This window comes from Pseudophryne corroboree, chromosome 4 (genome assembly GCF_028390025.1).
Source record: "Pseudophryne corroboree isolate aPseCor3 chromosome 4, aPseCor3.hap2, whole genome shotgun sequence".
Lineage (NCBI taxonomy): Eukaryota > Metazoa > Chordata > Amphibia > Anura > Myobatrachidae > Pseudophryne > Pseudophryne corroboree.
Genome location: NC_086447.1, coordinates 842,288,740 through 842,312,269, shown reverse-complemented (window position 1 = coordinate 842,312,269; position 23,530 = coordinate 842,288,740). Strand labels below are relative to the sequence as shown.

The 23,530-nt window shown below is 48.6% G+C and overlaps 1 protein-coding gene and 1 long non-coding RNA gene across 7 annotated transcripts in view; one reads left to right on the top strand and one right to left on the bottom strand.

Annotated features, from left to right (window-relative positions):
• The window catches only part of MCM8 (minichromosome maintenance 8 homologous recombination repair factor), a 182,585-nt gene that overhangs the window by 134,200 nt on the left and 24,855 nt on the right, over positions 1 to 23,530 (top strand). Inside the window, exon 19 of one of the 6 annotated variants that reach the window (XM_063918596.1) lies at positions 675 to 2,298. The exons of 4 other annotated variants lie outside the window; for them this stretch is intronic. In XM_063918596.1, the coding sequence (XP_063774666.1) occupies positions 675 to 767 (93 nt within the window). In that variant the 3' untranslated portion in view covers positions 768 to 2,298. Of the gene's footprint in view, positions 1 to 674; positions 2,299 to 18,671; positions 19,011 to 23,530 lie in introns of those variants that run through there. One more of the 6 variants, XM_063918598.1, reaches the window with a different exon arrangement.
• Positions 2,283 to 18,624, bottom strand: LOC134910499 (uncharacterized). Its single transcript, XR_010176214.1, has 3 exons — positions 18,535 to 18,624; positions 18,197 to 18,294; positions 2,283 to 2,565 (listed from the first exon to the last, which is right to left on the bottom strand). It is a non-coding gene; the product is annotated as an uncharacterized LOC134910499 (long non-coding RNA).

Here is a 23,530-nt window from a genome sequence, read left to right as displayed (position 1 = left end):
CTCCCATCAATACAGCGCCTCCATGTAACGGTCCCACATCTATTACCCCATTACTGGGCTTTTACCTGGAAACTGACATGTCTTTATTGGCCAGATTATGCTATTCATACCCCTTCAAGTGCATGATTGCTCATTAGGAGGGGCGCACCAGAGGTTCTGCACTGTGTCATGACATTTTCACCTTGAAACAAAGATTGCCCTTACCTTTCCACCTGCTCAAGGGGCGCAGACAAAAAATATGTGAATTTCATCTAGAAATTCAATTGGAGTTTGGAATGGGATTGCAAATGTAATTCATAGTGCGAGTTCCCCTGAGAACGGCTCACAGGACCCAACTCGCACCTAATTGGATTGACCCCTTCATCTGCTGCTAGTCTGAGATGTCCTTAATTTGGAAGTAGGCATATAACCTTTAGCCAATTAGATCCTCAGGATTTTTAAAGCAGCAGGAGAGGAGTGATCTGATTGGTTGGAGGCAGTGACCCATCCACATCTGTGATTACATTAGGGAGAGCAGGCCTGCATATGGCATATTGTTATTGGAGCAGGGGGATGCTGGTAGGTTAGAGGGCACAGGTGTAGCGAGTGGAAGGAGCAGTACATCCCCACATTACAAATTAGCAATGTGATGTGTATGTCAGTATGATACATCCTACTTATTTATTTATTTTCAGGTTTCTGACTTTGAAAGTTTTGTGGGCTCACTGAACGACCAAGGTTATCTGTTAAAGAAAGGTCCCAAAGTTTATCAACTCCAAACTATGTAGCATTATTTTACTGTATATGTTGTTTCTTCACTATGTTCGATTGGAAATGAAATATCAACTGCAATGTCATGTTCCTTAATATGTCTGTAAGTAAAATATCCGTAATGTATTCATTGTTCTGCTACTCTTGGGGGGGGGGGGGGGTCAAGCGTATGTGTTAATACATTGTGCACAAGATTACATAACCTGTCATCCTTGTGTGTATTCTGCGGACAATAGGCCTAATTCAAGGTTGATTGCAAAAGCAAAAACTTCCTCTAATGGGCAAAACCATGTGCGCTGCAGGTGGGGCGGATATAACGTGCAGAGAGAGGTACTGTAGATTTGGGTGGGTTATTTTGTTTCTGTGCAGGGTAAATACTGGCTGCTTTATTTTTATACTGCAATTTAGATTTCAGTTTGAACACACCCCACCCAAATCTAACTCTCTCTGCACATGTTATATCTGCCCCACCTGCAGTGCACATGGTTTTGCCCATTAGAGGAAGATTTTATGCTTTTGCAATCAACCTTGAATTAGGCCCTATGTGTTTGGACAGATGGTACTTCTATACAATGCTCTGCCTACTGCATATGTTAAGGTGGGTACACACTGAGAGATCCGTGCTTAAAATCTAAGCAATCTGACTAGATTGCTTAGAAATTAAGCACGGATCTCTTGTGTGTATGCCCCCCAGCGATAGTGATGCGCGGCGCTATAGCCGGTGCTAGATTGGCCTGTGCACTGTGCTGAGCGGGGGGAGAGATGTGTGCTGAGCGTCCTGTGACATCGCTCAGCACACATCTCTCCTAGTGTGTACTGGCCTTTACTTTAAGCCCAGTACCCACGGGCCGATGCAGGAGAGATGTGTGCTGAGCGAACCGCTCAGCACACATCTCTCCTGCCGCTCAGCACAGCGCGATCTGTGCTGAGCGTGCGGGGGGAGACGGGGGGGCCGCTCATTTCACCCAGCGGGTGAAGTGAGCGACCCGCTAGATTGGCCTGCATGCAGGCCAATCTAGCAGCAGCGATAGCGATGTGCGGGGCCGCGCATCGCTATCGCCGAGGGGGCTACACACGGAGCGATCATGCCGATATTCTAAGCAATCTAGTCAGATTGCTTAGAATATCGCTCCGTGAGTACCCCCCTTTACAGTGTGAAATGGTACATTATCTATAAGTGCCTCACCAGTTTTATGATTAACGTGCTCTCTGTACTGCTTTAGCAGCTGTTCTTTGACACTTGTCCTCCCTTAATCTGCCCCAATAATGAGTGTAAGTTTATGAAGTCAGAATTTGTACTAAGAACTTACCATTTGCGAATCATATATAGAAACTTCACAGTCATGAAACAGAACAAAAATGTACTGGGTGCAAAGCGGGGAGGAGAGGGTGGGAGGGGGTAGTCTCAGGTCCTATAGGTAATGGTCACCTGTTTAAAATAGATTTCCATTTTTGCCTGTTTTTCTGTAATTTATTTTGTTAAGTTATCTGCTTCAGTATATCATTTAGAAAATGGGACCAAAATAAATGTCTTGTTTTTGTTGCAAATACCATGAACACTTTTACTGTGTTGGAAAACAAACACTTGCAAGGAGCACATTATCGTCAGGAGTACAACATTCACTTCTTCTGTGTGGAAACAAAAGTAAACATACCGTATATATACATATTTGTTTTTAGGATCCGTACGTGAAAATCGGTCATCGTCTTACAGTTGCCATTGTTTTCAGTAGTCTGTATATCACGTTTTGTTTTGGGGGTTTTTCACAATTGTCTTGTTTGTTTGTTTGTTTGTTTGTTTTTCATTTCTTTTCACTAATGGGTATAAAATTAAAAATGGATTTAAATTAAGGAACCAAAAGAAACTGATGCAGAGTAAAACCATAAAAGTATGTTCAGTCAAGGATCACATTTTTAATTTTTACTATTAACATCATCACCACAAGGGATTAACAGCTGTTTACAAAGTGCATACAAAAGTACACAACAATCATAGCAGGACAAAAGTGAATACAAATGAAAAAAATAAAAATATATACACACTAAGCCGTCTGGTTCAGAGCCACCGATTGCTGAAAGAATACCAAGGAGGAGATGGTGGCATAGTAAAAGAATGAAAGAGTACGCAAGGGAAGAGGGACCTGCTCTTCAAGCTTACAATCTGTGAGTGATAAGAGGAGTGTCAGTGTGCAGGGGACAAAAGGCGTAGCACAAAGAAAGCTGGTAGACTGATAGATTGGTTTTGAGAGCCTGTTAGAAGCTTTGGAGAGACTGATAGGGAGGGATTTAATTTCCACTGGTGAGGTCCAGGGGCAGCACGGGTGAAACCCAAGAGGAGGAAGAGGTAATCTGTTGAGAAGAGACACAGCAAGCCAGGAGTGTGGAAGGGCATAGAGGTGCAGGGGGAAAGGATAGGGTCAAGGCTTTATAGGTTATTGTGATGAATTTGGAGTGTACTCCGTAGGGGAAGGGGAACCAGTGTAGGACCTGGCAGAGAGGGGAGGCAGAAACACAGTGGGTGGAGACAAAAAATATCCATGCATCAGCGTTAAGGATGGTATGGAAAGAGACAGAAGTAGGTTGCAGGAGCCCAGTTACGAGGAGATTAATGAGTAGATGAGGGCATGCAGGGTGAGAGAGTCTTGTCCCGGCAATGGTACAAAGGTGGAAGAGGCATGAATGTGGGGAGTGAAAGAGAGGGATAAGCTGAGGATAACTTTAGGAAGCAGACTTGTGTGACCGAGGAGAGTGTTATGTTGTCAACCGATGGTGAGAAGGTGGGAGGAGATGAGGGGACTCTGGAATGTAGAAATAAAATGAGCTTGGTCAGACATAAAAAGCTCAGACATCCAGGAGAAAATAGCACGAAGACAGTTAGAGACATGAGAGATCAGGTGAGGAGAGGTAGAGCTTAGCATTATCAGCACAGAGACTGAAATGGAAGGTGAAAGACCTAATGGGCTCACTGATGGAGGAAGTATACAGGGAGAAAAGAAGAGGGCCAAGTACAGAACTTGGGGGATACCAACAGCTAGTATCCATATTTCTGCTGCGGGGTACACTGGGCTCCACAAGGATAGACATTGGGGTGTAGAGTAGGATCTTGATCCGAGGCACCAACAGGCTCAAAGCTTTGACTGTTCCCAGAATGCACAGCGCCGCCTCCTCTATAACCCCACCTCCCTGCACAGGAGCTCAGTTTTGTAGTTGGTGCTGCAGTAAGCAGGCACATGACAGAAGGGCTGCTCCAGGCAGCCCTAAGAAGAGCTTTTTTTTGAAGAAAAAAGTGAAGACTTCAAGGGCAGCAGCGGTGGTAAATGTCAGAAGACATTCACTGCTGCAGCTCCAGCTCTCCCCAGCGGCACTGTACATTCCCGAGCCCTGGTTGCCGGGTAACTACAGCAGGAGGCTCCGGTTTTCTTCACGTCAGGCACACACGACAGGGGCTCTCCGGGATCGCGTGGCCGCGCTTCGGGAGGTGGTAAGTGGGACCCGCTTGCGGGACCCGGTCTTTATCGCGATCCGGCGCGGTCAGTGGGAGGCGGGCCGCGCGCGCTGGCGGTGGACACTGTGGCAGTACAGGCGATCCCACTAGATCACCAGGGCATGGGTGCAGGTCAGGTTTTCTCTCTAAACAATTTCAGTAGCCCACAGTACCCGGTGGTTTTGCCAGCAGGGGGATAAGACTTAGACCTGAAGCCCCTCCCCCAGCCCCAGGGCGCCATTTCCCGCGAATGTTCCCGCCCTGGAGCTGCATATCTGTCTCTCCCTCACTCCCTGTCAGTGTCTGGGCGCCATTATCTCTCAGCTTCACTGTTCGTGGGACTGCTTGGGCAAATCCTCCTGTGTAAAGCCGCCTGGTTGTCAGTGCTGTGACTTTACATGACAGTTAAGTATTCTACCTGCCTTTTTTTAGACAGTGATAGTTAAGAAAGAGTGCATTTAGTCAGGGTTTCTAGTACAATTACCCTGTGATATACATCCAGTTCTTAGGGTGTGTACTGTACACACGGTGAGATTCGGACTTAACCGATTCTCACTGTGCGACGGGGGGCCGGGTCGGCACTTAGCCAAAATCGCATTGTGTGCTTGCGATACTGGCTAAGTGTCAATCTTGACTATCTCTTCTATAGAGATAGTCAAGATTGACTTGTCTACACAGTCTATTTTTTCTGTCGATGCCGACCGCGCGGGGCCGCGCATCGGATCGGGATCGCAAGGTGACTGTCACCTTGCGATCTGCACTATCTTTTCTTCCGATTCTGACTATATAGTCAGAATCGGAAGAAAAGATCTCACCGTGTGTACACACCTTTACTGTGTAGTGTTATATCTATTGACTATATAGCTATATATATAAGCTAGTCCAGTGCAGCATTATTGTTAGTAATAACCTCTGCATTGTACAAACTGTGACTATTTGTGTGTGCATTTGATAGCTGAGTGGTGTCCATTTCGTGTCTTTCACTCAACTTGCTATCCCTATATTCTATAACCTGAGGGGGCTTGGTGCGTCAGGTTTTATATTGATATAGGATTTTCACAAAGATATACTTTAATACGTATTTTTCTCTGTGATTTTAGTCACCATATCTCTCCTTTATCTCTGCTAGTGCTGACTACACTGCGCAGGGGTTTGGGTAAGAGGTATTGTGCTGCTGCCAATTGTACTGTGTTACCTGATACTGCAAGTTATATCATATCTGCTTCTGAGGGTAACGGTTCTGGGGCTGAACACACTGCCGGTGTTGCTGAAGCCACAGATCCCTATGAGGAGAATATAGCAGCTGTGGGCTCTGGTTCTGGGGGCTCCTTGCCCCCCAGTGGGACTGTGGCAACGGAGATACATAATGACCCACCGTGGGCCGCTTTTTCCACGCTTCTACATACGCTAGTTAATAAACTAACACCCCCTATGGGACCCCCTATGCCGGTACAACCATAAGAAGTTGAACCAGTACCTGACTACTAAAAAGTCTGACCATCGCTCGCCTAAGTCCAAGGGGTCCTCTAAGCGAGCGCTTGTCTCCTCACAATCCACTGCTGTCACTGACACCTCGTCTGATGAAGACGGCACGTACACTGACCCCACAGGTTCTGACTCAGATACGGCTGATGGGGAGGGTAGTTCACATGTGGATGTTCCTGATCTTTTGGAGGCTATTAAGTTAATTCTACAGATTACGGATGATCCCGAGCCATTCGTCCCTCCTAAGAAACCAGATAGGTTCAAGCGTCAGAAGGTGGTTAAACAAGTTTTACCTCACTCTGACCACCTAGTGGATATACGTCAGGATCCCTGGGAAAACCCGGGTAAAAGAAGATGCTGGCTCGCTATCCCCTCGCACCAGAGCTGTCTAAGAATTGGGAAACGCCTCCTCCAGTAGACTCACATGTGGCTAGGATGGTGGTTTCCTCAGCTCTACCTGTCACTACCGTCACGTCTCTAAAGGAGCCTACGGATAAACGTGTGGAGGGTTGTCTGAAAGCAATTTACACCCTCACGGGTGCTGCACAAAGGCCCACTATTGCAGCAACATGGGCTGCAGAGGCTATTGAAGCATGGGCCTTGGAGTTAGAAGCTGAAATCTCTTCTGACCATGCTAGACAATGCTTGACATATATTGTCACAGCTTCTCGCTATATTAAAGAGGCGGCTTCTGATGCCGGTATCCTAGCAGCCAAGGCCTCTACTACGTCAGTCCTGGCTCGCCGGATATTGTGGCTGAGATCCTGGTCTGTGGATCTGGACTCTAGAAAAACCCTGGAGGTCCTCCCTTTCAAGGGAGATATTCTGTTTGGGGAGGACTTAAATAAGATAGTGGCTGACTTGGCTACTGCCAAAACTGCCTGTCTGCCAAGTACCGCTCCTTCTGTGTCGAAGGCAAAAGGTACTTCCTTTCGCCCCTTTTGTCCTTCAGGTAAAGCAAAAGGTCAGGCGTACAACAAGCAGGCCCGCACTGCCAAACCCGGTAAGCCAAAGCCCAAAAGAGCCTGGGCGGTCTGTCAGCCAGCTTCCAAGGCCGATAAGCCTGCAGCATGACGGGGTGGGCCTCCCCCTGGGGGATCCCAGCATGGGTGGCCGGCTTCTAGGGTATACCCAGGAATGGTTGAAGACCACTTCAGATGCCTGGGTACGGGAAGTCGTCACTCAAGGTTACGCCATAGCCTTCAAAAACCGACCCCCTCATCGATTTTGCCAGACAGACGTCCCGTCCCGTTGGACCATACAAAGGCAAACACTCTGCATTCGGTGGTACAGACCCTCCTGGATAAAGGAGTCGTAGTACAGGTGCCTCTTGCGCAGAGCGGCCGGGGGTACTATTCTCCGCTGTTTCTAGTCCCGAAACCGAATGGATCCTCCCGGCCCATTCTTGTGCAGGTTTCCAAGTTCCGTATGGAAACCCTTCGCTCTATAGTTCTGGCCTTGGAACCTGGGGACTACATGGTCTCCCTGGACATACAGGATGCTTACCTTCATATTCCTATAGCAGCGTCACATCAGCAATACCTGAGGTTTGCTATTGGCAACCTCCATTACCAGTTTCGGGCGTTACCTTTTGGTTTAACAACGGCTCCGCGAGTCTTCACCAAAGTCATGGCGGTGATGACGGTGGTACTCCGCCGTCAAGGGGTCAGGATACTGCCGTATCTGGACGGCTTGTTAATCCTGGCAAATTCCCCAGAACTTCTCCTACGTCATCTAGATATGACGGTCCGGTTTCTACAAGCCCACGGGTGGCTCATCAACTGGAAGAAATCCTCCCTGATCCCTGCTCAGAGCATGGTGCATCTGGGAGCGCTATTGGACACTCGCAACCAGAGGTTGTTCTTGTGTCAGGAGAAAGTCCTGAAGCTTCAGGACAGGATTTGTTGCTTCCTTTCTCCTCCGCAAGTGTCGATACATTCGGCGATGCAGGTGCTGGGCCTCATGGTATCAGCATTCGACATGGTGGAGTATGCTAAATTCCATTCTCGCCCCCTCCAGAGGCTGATTCTAGCCAAGTGGGACGGCCTGCCTCACCGGATCAGGTCTCAAATGATCTCATTGACTCCACAGGTCCGTCTGTCGCTGCTCTGGTGGCTCCAGGACCAACAATTGTGCAGGGCCGTCCCTTCTGGATATCCAACTGGGTCCTGTTGACAGATGCCAGTCTAAGAGGTTGGGGCGCGGTGCTGGAGCAACACTCCCTTCAGGGTCGGTGGGACAAAGAGGAGTCTCTCCTCTCGATCAACATTCTGGAATTGCGGGCGGTCTTCAATGCATTGAACCTTGCCCAGTATTTAATTCAGATGCATTGAACCTTGCCCAGTATTTAATTCAGAACCATCCTGTTCAAGTGCAGTCGGGCACTCGAAGCCGTCTGGCAATGAAGGAAGTCTCACGGATTCTACATTGGGCGGAACGCCATCTACCGGCCATATCGGCAATCTTCATTCCGGGAGTCCTGAATTGAGAAGCGGACTTTCTCTGTCGTCAGGACGTACATGCCGGCGAGTGGGGCCTCCATCCAGAAGTGTTTCAACTCCTAGTGGAAAAGTGGGGTCTTCCAGATGTAGATCTGATGGCGTCTTGACACAATCACAAGGTTCCGGTCTTCGGAGCAAGGACAAGGGATCCTCAAGCAGCATTCGTGGATGCGCTGGCGGTGCCGTGGAGGTTTCGGCTGCCGTACATGTTCCTTCCGGTGTCACTCCTGCCCAGGGTAATTCGGAAGTTCAAGCAAGAAAAAGGATTTCTGCTTCTCATAGCTCCAGCGTGGCCCAGACGGCACTGGTTCTCAGACCTGCAAGGCCTATCGTCAGAGCGTCCAATTCTACTTCCACAACGCCCAGACCTCCTCATTCAGGGCCCCTGTGTCTACCAGGACCTAGCCTGGCTGTCTTTGACGGCGTGGCTCTTGAAGCTTCCGTCTTAAGGGCTAAAGGGTTTTCTGAGGCGGTCATTCAAACTATGTTGCGGGCCCTGAAACCGGCTTCTGCTCGGATTTACTATAGGGTCTGGCATTCTTACTTTGTTTAGTGCGCATCTAACGATTATGACGCTTCCAAGTTTAGTATAGCCAAGTTGTTGGCTTTTCTTCAGCAGGGCCTGGACTTAGGCCTGCGTCTGGCCTCCCTCAAGGTTCAAATATCTGCCTTGTCGTGTGGTTTCAGAGAAAAATTGCGACCTTACCTGATGTGCATACCTTTACTCAGGGTGTGTTGCGTATCCAACCTCCGTATGTCCCGCCTGTGGCTCCTTGGGACTTGTCGGTGGTTTTGGAGGCGTTATAAGAGTCTCCATTTGAACCTCTTGGTTCAGCTGATCTTAAGTGGCTTTCCCGTAAGGTGGTGTTTCTGCTGGCTATTGCTTCAGCTAGAAGAGTGTCGGATTTGGGAGCCTTGTCCTGTAGTTCCCCATATCTGATATTTCACTGTGACCGGGCGGTTCTGAGGACTCGTCCCGGATATTTACCTAAGGTGGTTTCCTCGTTACACCTTTACCAGGAGATTATAGTTCCGGCACTTGTTTCTCCTGATCTGTCTCCCAAAGAGCGGTCTTTGGATGTGGTATGGGCTCTCCGTATCTATGTGAAGAGAACTGCTTCCATTAGGAAATCTGATTCTCTCTTTGTACTGTTCGGATTTCACAAACGGGGCTGGCCTGCTCACAAGCAGACTTTGGCCAGATGGATTAGAATGGGGATTGCACATGCTTATGTGAGGGCTGGTTGGTCGGCTCCTGCTCACATTACGGCCCATTGTACTCGGTCTGTTGGACCTTCTTGGGCGGCCCGCCGTGGTGCGACCCTTGAACAATTGTGCAAGGCGGCTACGTGGTCCTCAGTGAACACGTTCATAATGTTCTCTGCCTTCGATACTGCCGCTTCCCAGGATGCTTCCTTTGGACGCCGGGTTCTTGTGCCCGCTACAGTGCGTCCCCTCCCATAAGGAACTGCTTTAGGACATCCCCATTGTCCAGACTTGTGGAGCCCAGTGTACCCCGCAGCAGAAAATGAGATTTATGGTAAGAACTTACTTTTGTTAAATCTCTTTCTGCGAGGTACACTGGGCTCCACAAGGCGCCCACCCTGACGCACTTAGCTTCTTTGGGTTGGTATGGCATTAGCCGCTGACACTTCTCCTCTCGTGAGAGTGTGGTGTATGTGGCTACTAACCGTTGTCGTCTCTTTTCCTGCTACTGCATTGGGCTGGTTAACTAAAAACTGAGCTCCTGTGCAGGGAGGCGGGGTTATAGAGGAGGCGGCACTGTGCATTCTGGGAACAGTCAAAGCTTTGAGCCTGTTGGTGCCTCGGATCAAGATCCTACTCTACACCCCAATGTCTATCCTTGTGGAGCCCAGTGTACCTCGCAGAAAGAGATTTAACAAAGGTAAGTTCTTACCATAAATCTCGTTTTACACCTCAAACCTCATCTTTCCTCTCAGTGCCACTTCTGTCTTCAACTTTAGGATAGTGAGACAATATTTAGGTCATTATGACGTTGTCATGTATCCTAACCAGCAAACTAATAATGTATTATTTTATTGTATATGTCCTCACTTTCTATAGATTTGATATTGAAAGACCAGTAAAAGCAAGCTGCAAGTTAATATATCAAGCTATAACCACATAGTGCTGAACCTGACTATCTAACCAGATCACGCCCGGAGTCACTTGAGCTTGTTGTCACAGTTGGAAAATGAATATGACCCATCAGAAAGTCCTCTACAGCCGCAGTTCCAAGCATGCCATTAATGATGCTACCGGTTTCTGACACTGGTCATTTGCCAGTCAGAGGGCCAGATGTACTAAGCCTTGAAAAGTGATAAAGTGGAGAGAGATAAAGGGCTCTATTCGTGAAGTAGTGAAAAGAGTGGAGAAACAGACTAGTGGAGAACTTGCCCGTGGCAACCAATCAGCATCTCCCTTACATTTTATAGAAAGAACTTGATAAAGGCTTCCTTCAAAGCTTATTGGTTGCCATGGGCAACTTCTCCACTGGTACTTTCTCCACTCTTTTCACTGCTTCACGAATAGACCCCAAAGTACCAACCAACCAACTCCTGCCATTTTTCAAAGGAGCGGATTGGCTGGTACTTTATCTCTTTCCACTTTATCTCTCTCTCTCTCTGAAGCTTAATACAGCTCCTTCATAGTATAATCCATACTACAGCTAGATATATATGTTAAGGTGCATACACACGGTGAGATCCTTGCTTTGCCTTATTTTGACTATGCGATTTCCCTTGAACTCGCCCAGATAGCACAGATTTTGACTATCTGTACTTTTGATTTTGACTAAGTGACAATTTTGACTATACTTTGTACTAGATAGTACACTAGATAGTCAAGATTGACTTGCCTGCACAGTCTGTCTAGGCTTGCGATACCGGGACTGCACATCGGGTTCGGTATCGCAAGCGGCATAACACCTTCCGACTTGCACTAACTTCCCTTCTGATTTTGACTATATAGTCAAAAATAAGAATTTACTTACCGATAATTCTATTTCTCATAGTCCGTAGTGGATGCTGGGACTCCGTCAGGACCATGGGGAATAGCGGGCTCCGCAGGAGACAGGGCACATCTAAAAAAGCTTTTAGGTCACATGGTGCGTACTGGCTCCTCCCCCTATGACCCTCCTCCAAGCCTCAGTTAGGTACTGTGCCCGGACGAGCGTACACAATAAGGAAGGATCTTGAATCCCGGGTAAGACTCATACCAGCCACACCAATCACACCGTACAACTTGTGATCTGAACCCAGTTAACAGTATGATAACACAAACGAAGTAGCCTCTGAACAGATGGCTCACAACAACAGTAATAACCCGATTTTTGTAACAATAACTATGTACAAGCATTGCAGACAATCCGCACTTGGGATGGGCGCCCAGCATCCACTACGGACTATGAGAAATAGAATTATCGGTAAGTAAATTCTTATTTTCTCTAACGTCCTAGTGGATGCTGGGACTCCGTCAGGACCATGGGGATTATACCAAAGCTCCCAAACGGGCGGGAGAGTGCGGATGACTCTGCAGCACCGAATGAGAGAACTCCAGGTCCTCTTTAGCCAGAGTATCAAATTTGTAAAATTTTACAAACGTGTTCTCCCCTGACCACGTAGCTGCTCGGCAAAGTTGTAATGCCGAGACTCCTCGGGCAGCCGCCCAGGATGAGCCCACTTTCCTTGTGGAATGGGCCTTTACAGATTTAGGCTGTGGCAGGCCTGCCACAGAATGTGCAAGTTGGATTGTACTACATATCCAACGTGCAATCGTCTGTTTAGACGCAGGAGCACCCAACTTGTTGGGTGCATACAATGTAAACAACGAGTCAGATTTTCTGACTCCAGCTGTCCTTGAAATATATATTTTTAATGCTCTGACAACGTCCAGTAACTTGGAGTCCTCCAAGTCGCTAGTAGCCGCAGGCACCACAATAGGCTGGTTCAAGTGAAATGCCGAAACCACCTTAGGGAGAAATTGAGGAATGGAATATCAGATATGGGCTTTTGTATGACAAAGCTGCCAACTCCGAAACTCTCCTGGCTGAAGCCAGGGCCAACAGCATGGTTACCTTCCATGTAAGGTATTTTAAATCTACCGATTTTAAAGGCTCAAACCAATGAGATTTGAGAAAATTTAGAACCACGTTCAAATCCCACGGTGCCACTGGAGGCACTATTGGGGGTTGTATATGTAGTACACCTTTGACAAAAGTTTGTACTTCAGGCACTGACGCCAATTCCTTCTGGAAGAAAATTGATAAGGCCGAAATTTGAACTTTAATGGACCCCAATTTGAGGCCCATAGACAATCCTGCTTGCAGGAAATGTAAGAATCGACCCAATTGAAATTCTTCCGTTGGAGCCTTCTTGGCCTCACACCACGCAACATATTTTCTCCAAATGCGGTGATAATGTTGTGCGGTCACTTCTTTCCTGGCTTTAATTAAAGTAGGAATAACTTCCTCAGGAATGCCCTTCTCTTTTAGAATCCGGCGTTCAACCGCCATGCCGTCAAACGCAGCCGCGGTAAGTCTTGGAACATACAAGGTCCCTGCTGAAGCAGATCCCTTCTTAGAGGTAGAGGCCACGGATCCTCCGTGAGCATCTCTTGAAGTTCCGGATACCAAGTTCTTCTTGGCCAGTCCGGAGCTACCAGTATTGTTCTTACTCCTCTTTTCCGTATAATTCTCAGTACCTTTGGTATGAGAGGCAGAGGAGGGAACACATACACTGACTGGTACACCCACGGTGTTACCAGAGCGTCCACAGCTATTGCCTGAGGGTCTCTTGACCTGGCGCAATACCTGTCCAATTTTTTGTTGAGGCGAGACGCCATCATGTCCACCTTTGGTTTTTCCCAACGGTTCACAATCATGTGGAAAACTTCTGGATGAAGTCCCCACTCTCCCGGGTGAAGGTCGTGTCTGCTGAGGAAATCTGCTTCCCAGTTGTCCACTCCCGGGATGAACACTGCTGACAGTGCTACGACATGATTCTCCGCCCAGCGCAGAATCCTTGCAGCTTCTGCCATTGCACTCCTGCTTCTCGTGCCGCCTTGTCGGTTTACGTGGGCGACTGCCGTGATGTTGTCGGACTGGATCAACACCGGCTGACCCTGAAGCAGCGATTTTGCCAGGCTTAGAGCATTGTAGATCGCTCTTAGCTCCAGTATATTTATGTGAAGAGACGTCTCCAGGTTTGACCACACGCCCTGGAAGTTTCTTCCCTTTGTGACTGCTCCCCAACCTCGTAGGCTGGCATCCGTAGTCACCAGGACCCAGTCCTGTATGCCGAATCTGCGGCCCACTAACAGATGGGCAGTCTGCAACCACCACAGGAGAGACAACCTTGTTCTCGGTGACAGTGTTATCCGCTGATGCATGTGCAGATGCGATCCGGACCATTTGTCCAGCAGATCCCACTGAAATGTTCGTGCATGGAATCTGCCGAATGGAATCGCTTCGTACGAAGCCACCATCTTTCCCAGGACTCTTGTGCATTGATGTACTGACACAGTTCCTGGTTTTAGGAGGTTCTTGACAAGTTCGGATAACTCCCTTGCTTTCTCTTCCGGGAGAAATACCTTTTTCTGAACCGTGTCCAGAATCATGCCCAGGAACAGCAGATGTGTTGTCGGGGTCAATTGAGATTTTGGAAGATTTAGAATCCACCCGTGTTGCTGAAGCACTACTTGTGTTAGCGCTACACCGACTTCCAGCTGTTCTCTGGACTTTGCCCTTATCAGGAGATCGTCCAAGTAAGGGGTAATTAATACGCCTTTTCTTCGTAGAAGAACCATCATTTCGGTCATTACCTTGGTAAAGACCCGAGGGGCCGTGGACAACCCAAACGGCAGCGTTTGAAACTGATAATGACAGTCTTGTATCACGAACCTGAGATACCCTTGGTGTGAGGGGTAAATCGGGACATGTAGATAAGCATCTTTTATGTCCAAGGACACCATGAAGTCTCCTTCTTCCAGATTCGCTATCACTGCTCTGAGTGACTCCATCTTGAACTTGAATTTCTTTATGTACAGGTTCAAGGATTTCAGATTTAGAATAGGCCTTACCGAACCGTCCGGTTTCGGTACCACAAATAGTGTGGAATAATACCCCTTTCCCTGTTGTAGGAGGGGTACCTTGACTATCACCTGCTGAGAATACAGCTTGTGAATGGCTTCCAAAACCGACGTCCTTTCTGAGGGAGACGTTGGTAAAGCAGACTTTAGGAACCGGCGAGGGGGAGACCTTTCGAACTCCAGCATGTAACCCTGAGATACTATCTGCAGGACCCACGGGTCCACTTGTGAGTGAACCCATTGATTGCTGAAAATCTTGAGTCGACCCCCCACCGTTCCTGAGTCCGCTTGTAAAGCCCCAGCGTCATGCTGATGGCTTTGTAGAAGCCGGGGCGGGCTTCTGTTCCTGGGCAGGGGCTGCTTGCTGCCCTTTCTTACCCTTTCCTCTGCCTCGCGGCAGATAAGACTGTCCTTTTGGTCGCTTTTTATAGGAGCGAAAGGACTGCGGCTGAAAAGACGGTGTCTTTTTCTGTTGGGAGGGGGTCTGAGGTAAAAAAGTGGATTTGCCGGCAGTTGCCGTGGCCACCAGGTCCGAAAGACCGACCCCAAACAATTCCTCTCCTTTATATGGCAATACTTCCATATGCCTCTTGGAATCCGCATCACCTGACCACTGTCGCGTCCATAAACTTCTGGCAGATATGGACATCGCGCTTACTCTTGATGCTAGAGTACAAACATCCCTCTGAGCATCTCGCATATAAAGGAAAGCATCCTTTAATTGCTCTAGAGTCAATAAAATACTGTCCCTATCCAGGGTATCAATATTTTCAGTCAGAGAATCCAACCACACTACCCCAGCACTGCACATCCAGGCTGAGGCTATTGCCGGTCGCAGTATAACACCAGTATGTGTGTATATACTCTTCAGTGTAGTTTCCAGCCTCCTATCTGCTGGATCCTTGAGGGCGGCCGTATCAGGAGACGGCAACGCCACTTGCTTTGATAAACGTGTGAGCGCCTTATCCACCCTAGGGGGTGTTTCCCAGCGCGCCCTAACCTCTGGTGGGAAAGGGTATAATGCCAATAACTTCTTGGAAATTAGCAGTTTTCTATCGGGGTTAACCCACGCTTCATCACACACGTCATTCAATTCCTCTGATTCTGGAAAAAATACAGGTAGTTTTTTCACCCCCCACATAATACCCCTTTTTGAGGTACCAGCAGTATCAGAGATCTGCAAAGCCTCCTTCATTGCCGTGATCATATAACGTGTGGCCCTATTGGAAAATACGTTTGTTTCTTCACCGTCGACACTAGATTCATCTGTGTCGGTACCCGTGTCGACTGACTGAGGTAAAGGACGTTTTACAGCCCCTGACGGTGTCTGAGACGCCTGAACCGGTACTAACTGGTTAGCCGGGCGTCTTATTTCGTCAACTGACTTTTGTAATGTGCTGACATTATCACGTAATTCCATAACTAAAGCCATCCATTCCGGTGTCGACTCCCTAGGGGGTGACATTACCATCATCGGCAATTGCTCTGCCTCCACACCAACATCGTCCTCATACATGTCGACACACACGTACCGACACACAGCAGCCACACAGGGAATGCTCTAATCGAAGACAGGACCCCCTAGCCCTTTGGGGAGACAGAGGGAGAGTTTGCCAGCACACACCAAAAGCGCTATAAATGTATATAAACAACCCTAGAAGGTGTTGTTTACTATATATGCGCTCTTAATATATAAATATCGCCAATTTATGCCCCCCTTCTCTTTGTTACCCTGTTTCTGTAGTGCAGTGCAGGGGAGAGACCTGGGAGCCTTCCTCACCAGCGGAGCTGAGCAGGAAAATGGCGCTGAGTGCTGAGGAGAATAAGCTCCGCCCCTTTTTCGGCGGGCTTTTCCCCGGTTTTTAAGAAACTGGCCTGGGTTAAAATACATACATATAGCCTTAATGGCTATATGTGATGTATTTATTTTGCCACTAAAGGTAATTATATTGCTGCCCAGGGCGCCCCCAGCAGCGCCCTGCACCCTCCGTGACTGAGTCAGTGAGCCGTGTGACAACAATGGCGCACAGCTGCCGTGCTGTGCGCTACCTTCAAGAAGACTGAGGAGTCTTCTGCCGCCTGCTTTCCGGACCTCCGTTCTGCCGTCTCTTCAGCGTCTGTAAGGGGGATCGGCGGCGCGGCTCCGGGACGAACCCCAGGCTGACCTGTGTTCCGACTCCCTCTGGAGCTAAGTGTCCAGTAGCCTAAGACTCCAATCCATCCTGCACGCAGGTGAGTTGGAAATCTCTCCCCTAAGTCCCTCGATGCAGTGATCCTGTTGCCAGCAGGAATCACTGAGATTGAAACCTAAAAAAAAACTTTTCTAAACAGCTCTTTAGGAGAGCCACCTAGATTGCACCCTCTCGGACGGGCACAAAAACCTAACTGAGGCTTGGAGGAGGGTCATAGGGGGAGGAGCCAGTACGCACCATGTGACCTAAAAGCTTTTTTAGATGTGCCCTGTCTCCTGCGGAGCCCGCTATTCCCCATGGTCCTGACGGAGTCCCAGCATCCACTAGGACGTTAGAGAAATCGAAAGGATTTATCTCGCCGTGTGTGCACACCTTAAGATTTTGGCATTTAGCAGAAAATATGACCGGATAGTCCTTTAGTGAGATCTGTTCCTGCACACAGCAGTCTTGTTAGTAATCCCACAGAATGATACTGCAATCAGCGCTGTGAAACTCATTTTAGACGCGCACTATGCTTCTGTATGCTACACTTAGTGGTAGAAATGGCCATCGACAGGTGAATCATCAATGATCGATGTGTTTGACCATTGATTGGAAACCATTGATGGCCTCTCAATAACCTCATGTGCACACCTGGCTGACGTCAGACCTCCACGCAGGGCAATCTTAACAGCAGTGTAGGCCCCTGGGCAAAGCGTTAGGGGTGGGGGATATGTTCTAACTTCCAATCCGCATGCAAGACCTGGAGCAGTCACTTCTGCTAATTACTCCTTTACTGCATGGATGGGGGGCGTGGGGCGGGTTACTGAGATGAGGCAGGAGGGTGAACACTAAACTGTAGGAGGGGCATTGGGCTGAATCAAGGGGCCCTGTTACATGACTTCCAGGGTAGTAGGGGGTGTTTAATACACGGTGGAGGGATGGATAGTGGAATAGGCTTAATATTCATCATTTGACGGGGGAGGGCAGCTTGCTTGAACGCAGATATCTCCAGTTCCTGGGGGTGGATTTCTTAGTTTTCAATGGGATAAAAAACCAAGGGACTGCTACCTTTCAGGTGACTTTGTGATACAGGTTCAGGAGGTGGAGCAATCCACCAACAAGTATATAAAACCATATTCCAAGCATTTGGAGCTGGAGCAGGGGCCGGCTGCTGGAAAGTTTTGGGCATGGTAAAGACAAGCTGCTAGTGTCCACCAAAAGTGGAGAGTCCCAGTTTCAGTGGGGCAGATATATTAAGTCTGGAGAAGGGATAAAGAAGTGATAAGTGCAAGGTGATAACGCACCAGCCAGTCATTACAGATTTGAAAAATGACAGGAGCTGATTGGCTGGTGCGTTATCACCTTGCACTTATCCAGGCTTAATACATCTGTCAGAGAAAACTGGAGATAACCAGCTGGGAAGATCAATTAACATGCTCGGACGGGCACTGTTACTATGAAGTCGCATATCTCTGATAACCCAGGGACGATTTTCAAAAAATGTGGCATCCCTTGAAAAAGAGGACCCTCATCTCTCAGTCCAGGGCCCTTAGAACCCTGGGGTCCTTGGGCAACTAGCCATTAAGCCCAATTGAAAAGACGGTCCTGTCTACACGTCTAATGTTCCCCATAAGATTCAGACCATCAGTGGTTACTAAACATCAATCCTATAGTCAATTGCCATCCCTACTCACCAACTCAGAGGCTTGGAGGGCCTTCCCTGGGCGCAGCGAGGTGCATGTGGCCTTAACATCTGCTGATAGGGGGGTGCTTCCATGCACTAAGGCTGCACCTGTGGGTGCGCGGAGAGGTGGAATAACTTAGAAGAGTCACACTGTGCACAAGAGACTGAGTTTTCTTTTACAAAATATATCAATAGGTTGTATTAAAATACCCCCTAAGGCTTGCTGCCGGTGTGATTTAATGTGTGTGTGTATACACACACATACACATATATATATATATATATATATATATATATATATATATATGTGTATGTATATATAGATAGAGACACCCCCCTTCTCTCTACCTGGAGATGACAGACAGGGCAGGAGTGTGCTGGTTAATGTTGCCGTAAGGCACTCGCCGCTGAACTGTCGCAATGAAGAGAGCGATTTCAGCGGGTGTGCGGGGAGCCCCGGCCTCTGGATCCTAGTGATCGCTGCTATGTCGGTGCTACTGGGCCGCTCTCCCCTCCATGCCTGGAGCTGCTGCCCGGCCCCCAGGCTGCTGAGAGGCCGCCACCTCGCCGCTGACGCCTGGGCCCGCCATGGGGAGGAGAGATCCGTGCTGGGTGTCCGAGATATCCCCGGGCCTGCGGGAAGGCGGCCGGAGTCCGGCACTCACCTGTCCCGCTATCTGCACCGCCGCCCTGGGCAGCCCACGTTCCTGAGTCCCGAGCCGTCCTGCAGGAAAGGCCGGTTCTGGTCGGATAAGGCCAGTGACCCTACCTCCAGCCCGAATCCGGGAGAGGCCGATCCCGCTAACAGGCCGCTGTCTGTGCTGGTGAGTACTATATACCCGCCATCCGTGCTCCTGTCACCAGCCATACTGTATATATACCGTGTACTATTATACCAGCTATTTACCCCTTCTACCAATGTACCTGATGCACCTGTCACCAGCCTTACTGTATAATTATATACCATGTACTAATGCCAGCTATATACCCCCTTCTACCAGTGTACCTACTGCACCTGTCACCAGCCATACTGTATATATACCATGTACTATTATGCCAGCTATATACCCCCTTCTACCAGTGTACCTACTGCACCTGTCACCAGCCATACTGTATATATACCATGTACTATTATGCCAGCTATATACCGCCTTCTACCAGTGTACCTACTGCACCTGTCACCAGCCATACTGTATATATACCATGTACTATTATACCAGCTATATACCCCTTCTACCAATGTACCTACTGCACCTGTCACCAGCCATACTGTATATATACCATGTACTATTATACCAGCTAAATACTAGAGATGAGCGCCTGAAATTTTTCGGGTTTTGTGTTTTGGTTTTGGGTTCGGTTCCGCGGCCGTGTTTTGGGTTCGAACGCGTTTTGGCAAAACCTCACCGAATTATTTTTGTCGGATTCGGGTGTGTTTTGGATTCGGGTGTTTTTTTCCAAAAACACTAAAAAACAGCTTAAATCATAGAATTTGGGGGTCATTTTGATCCCAAAGTATTATTAACCTCAAAAACCATAATTTACACTCATTTTCAGTCTATTCTGAATACCTCACACCTCACAATATTATTTTTAGTCCTAAAATTTGCACAGAGGTCGCTGTGTGAGTAAGATAAGCGACCCTAGTGGCCGACACAAACACCGGGCCCATCTAGGAGTGGCACTGCAGTGTCACGCAGGATGTCCCTTCCAAAAAACCCTCCCCAAACAGCACATGACGCAAAGAAAAAAAGAGGCGCAATGAGGTAGCTGTGTGAGTAAGATTAGCGACCCTAGTGGCCGACACAAACACCGGGCCCATCTAGGAGTGGCACTGCAGTGTCACGCAGGATGGCCCTTCCAAAAAACCCTCCCCAAACAGCACATGACGCAAAGAAAAAAAGAGGCGCAATGAGGTAGCTGTGTGAGTAAGATTAGCGACCCTAGTGGCCGACACAAACACCGGGCCCATCTAGGAGTGGCACTGCAGTGTCACGCAGGATGTCCCTTCCAAAAAACCCTCCCCAAACAGCACATGACGCAAAGAAAAAAAGAGGCGCAATGAGGTAGCTGTGTGAGTAAGATTAGCGACCCTAGTGGCCGACACAAACACCGGGCCCATCTAGGAGTGGCACTGCAGTGTCACGCAGGATGTCCCTTCCAAAAAACCCTCCCCAATCAGCACATGATGCAAAGAAAAAGAAAAGAAAAAAGAGGTGCAAGATGGAATTGTCCTTGGGCCCTCCCACCCACCCTTATGTTGTATAAACAAAACAGGACATGCACACTTTAACCAACCCATCATTTCAGTGACAGGGTCTGCCACACGACTGTGACTGATATGACGGGTTGGTTTGGACCCCCCCCAAAAAAGAAGCAATTAATCTCTCCTTGCACAAACTGGCTCTACAGAGGCAAGATGTCCACCTCATCTTCACCCTCCGATATATCACCGTGTACATCCCCCTCCTCACAGATTATCAATTCGTCCCCACTGGAATCCACCATCTCAGCTCCCTGTGTACTTTGTGGAGGCAATTGCTGCTGGTCAATGTCTCCGCGGAGGAATTGATTATAATTCATTTTAATGAACATCATCTTCTCCACATTTTCTGGATGTAACCTCGTATGCCGATTGCTGACAAGGTGAGCGGCGGCACTAAACACTCTTTCGGAGTACACACTTGTGGGAGGGCAACTTAGGTAGAATAAAGCCAGTTTGTGCAAGGGCCTCCAAATTGCCTCTTTTTCCTGCCAGTATAAGTACGGACTGTGTGACGTGCCTACTTGGATGCGGTCACTCATATAATCCTCCACCATTCTATCAATGTTGAGAGAATCATATGCAGTGACAGTAGACGACATGTCCGTAATCGTTGTCAGGTCCTTCAGTCCGGACCAGATGTCAGCATCAGCAGTCGCTCCAGACTGCCCTGCATCACCGCCAGCGGGTGGGCTCGGAATTCTGAGCCTTTTCCTCGCACCCCCAGTTGCGGGAGAATGTGAAGGAGGAGATGTTGACAGGTCGCGTTCCGCTTGACTTGACAATTTTGTCACCAGCAGGTCTTTCAACCCCAGCAGACCTGTGTCTGCCGGAAAGAGAGATCCAAGGTAGGCTTTAAATCTAGGATCGAGCACGGTGGCCAAAATGTAGTGCTCTGATTTCAACAGATTGACCACCCGTGAATCCTTGTTAAGCGAATTAAGGGCTGCATCCACAAGTCCCACATGCCTAGCGGAATCGCTCCCTTTTAGCTCCTTCTTCAATGCCTCCAGCTTCTTCTGCAAAAGCCTGATGAGGGGAATGACCTGACTCAGGCTGGCAGTGTCTGAACTGACTTCACGTGTGGCAAGTTCAAAGGGCATCAGAACCTTGCACAACGTTGAAATCATTCTCCACTGCACTTGAGACAGGTGCATTCCATCTCCTATATCGTGCTCAATTGTATAGGCTTGAATGGCCTTTTGCTGCTCCTCCAACCTCTGAAGCATATAGAGGGTTGAATTCCACCTCGTTACCACTTCTTGCTTCAGATGATGGCAGGGCAGGTTCAGTAGTTTTTGGTGGTGCTCCAGTCTTCTGTACGTGGTGCCTGTACGCCGAAAGTGTCCCGCAATTTTTCTGGCCACCGACAGCATCTCTTGCACGCCCCTGTCGTTTTTTAAAAAATTCTGCACCACCAAATTCAAGGTATGTGCAAAACATGGGACGTGCTGGAATTTGCCCATATTTAATGCACACACAATATTGCTGGCGTTGTCCGATGCCACAAATCCACAGGAGAGTCCAATTGGGGTAAGCCATTCCGCGATGATCTTCCTCAGTTGCCGTAAGAGGTTTTCAGCTGTGTGCGTATTCTGGAAAGCGGTGATACAAAGCGTAGCCTGCCTAGGAAAGAGTTGGCGTTTGCGAGATGCTGCTACTGGTGCCGCCGCTGCTGTTCTTGCGGCGGGAGTCCATACATCTACCCAGTGGGCTGTCACAGTCATATAGTCCTGACCCTGCCCTGCTCCACTTGTCCACATGTCCGTGGTTAAGTGGACATTGGGTACAACTGCATTTTTTAGGAGACTGGTGAGTCTTTTTCTGACGTCCGTGTACATTCTCGGTATCGCCTGCCTAGAGAAGTGGAACCTAGATGGTATTTGGTAACGGGGGCACACTGCCTCAATAAATTGTCTAGTTCCCTGTGAACTAACGGCGGATACCGGACGCACGTCTAACACCAACATAGTTGTCAAGGACTCAGTTATCCGCTTTGCAGTAGGATGACTGCTGTGATATTTCATCTTCCTCGCAAAGGACTGTTGAACAGTCAATTGCTTACTGGAAGTAGTACAAGTGGGCTTACGACTTCCCCTCTGGGATGACCATCGACTCCCAGCGGCAACAACAGCAGCGCCAGCAGCAGTAGGCGTTACACGCAAGGATGCATCGGAGGAATCCCAGGTAGGAGAGGACTCGTCAGACTTGCCAGTGACATGGCCTGCAGGACTATTGGCATTCCTGGGGAAGGAGGAAATTGACACTGAGGGAGTTGGTGGGGTGGTTTGCGTGAGCTTGGTTACAAGAGGAAGGGATTTACTGGTCAGTGGACTGCTTCCGCTGTCACCCAAAGTTTTTGAACTTGTCACTGACTTATTATGAATGCGCTGCAGGTGACGTATAAGGGAGGATGTTCCGAGGTGGTTAACGTCCTTACCCCTACTTATTACAGCTTGACAAAGGGAACACACGGCTTGACACCTGTTGTCCGCATTTCTGGTGAAATACCTCCACACCGAAGAGCTGATTTTTTTGGTATTTTCACCTGGCATGTCAACGGCCATATTCCTCCCACGGACAACAGGTGTCTCCCCGGGTGCCTGACTTAAACAAACCACCTCACCATCAGAATCCTCCTGGTCAATTTCCTCCCCAGCGCCAGCAACACCCATATCCTCCTCATCCTGGTGTACTTCAACACTGACATCTTCAATCTGACTATCAGGAACTGGACTGCGGGTGCTCCTTCCAGCACTTGCAGGGGGCGTGCAAATGGTGGAAGGCGCATGCTCTTCACGTCCAGTGTTGGGAAGGTCAGGCATCGCAACCGACACAATTGGACTCTCCTTGTGGATTTGGGATTTCAAAGAACGCACAGTTCTTTGCGGTGCTTTTGCCAGCTTGAGTCTTTTCAGTTTTCTAGCGAGAGGCTGAGTGCTTCCATCCTCATGTGAAGCTGAACCACTAGCCATGAACATAGGCCAGGGCCTCAGCCGTTCCTTGCCACTCCGTGTGGTAAATGGCATATTGGCAAGTTTACGCTTCTCCTCCGACAATTTTATTTTAGGTTTTGGAGTC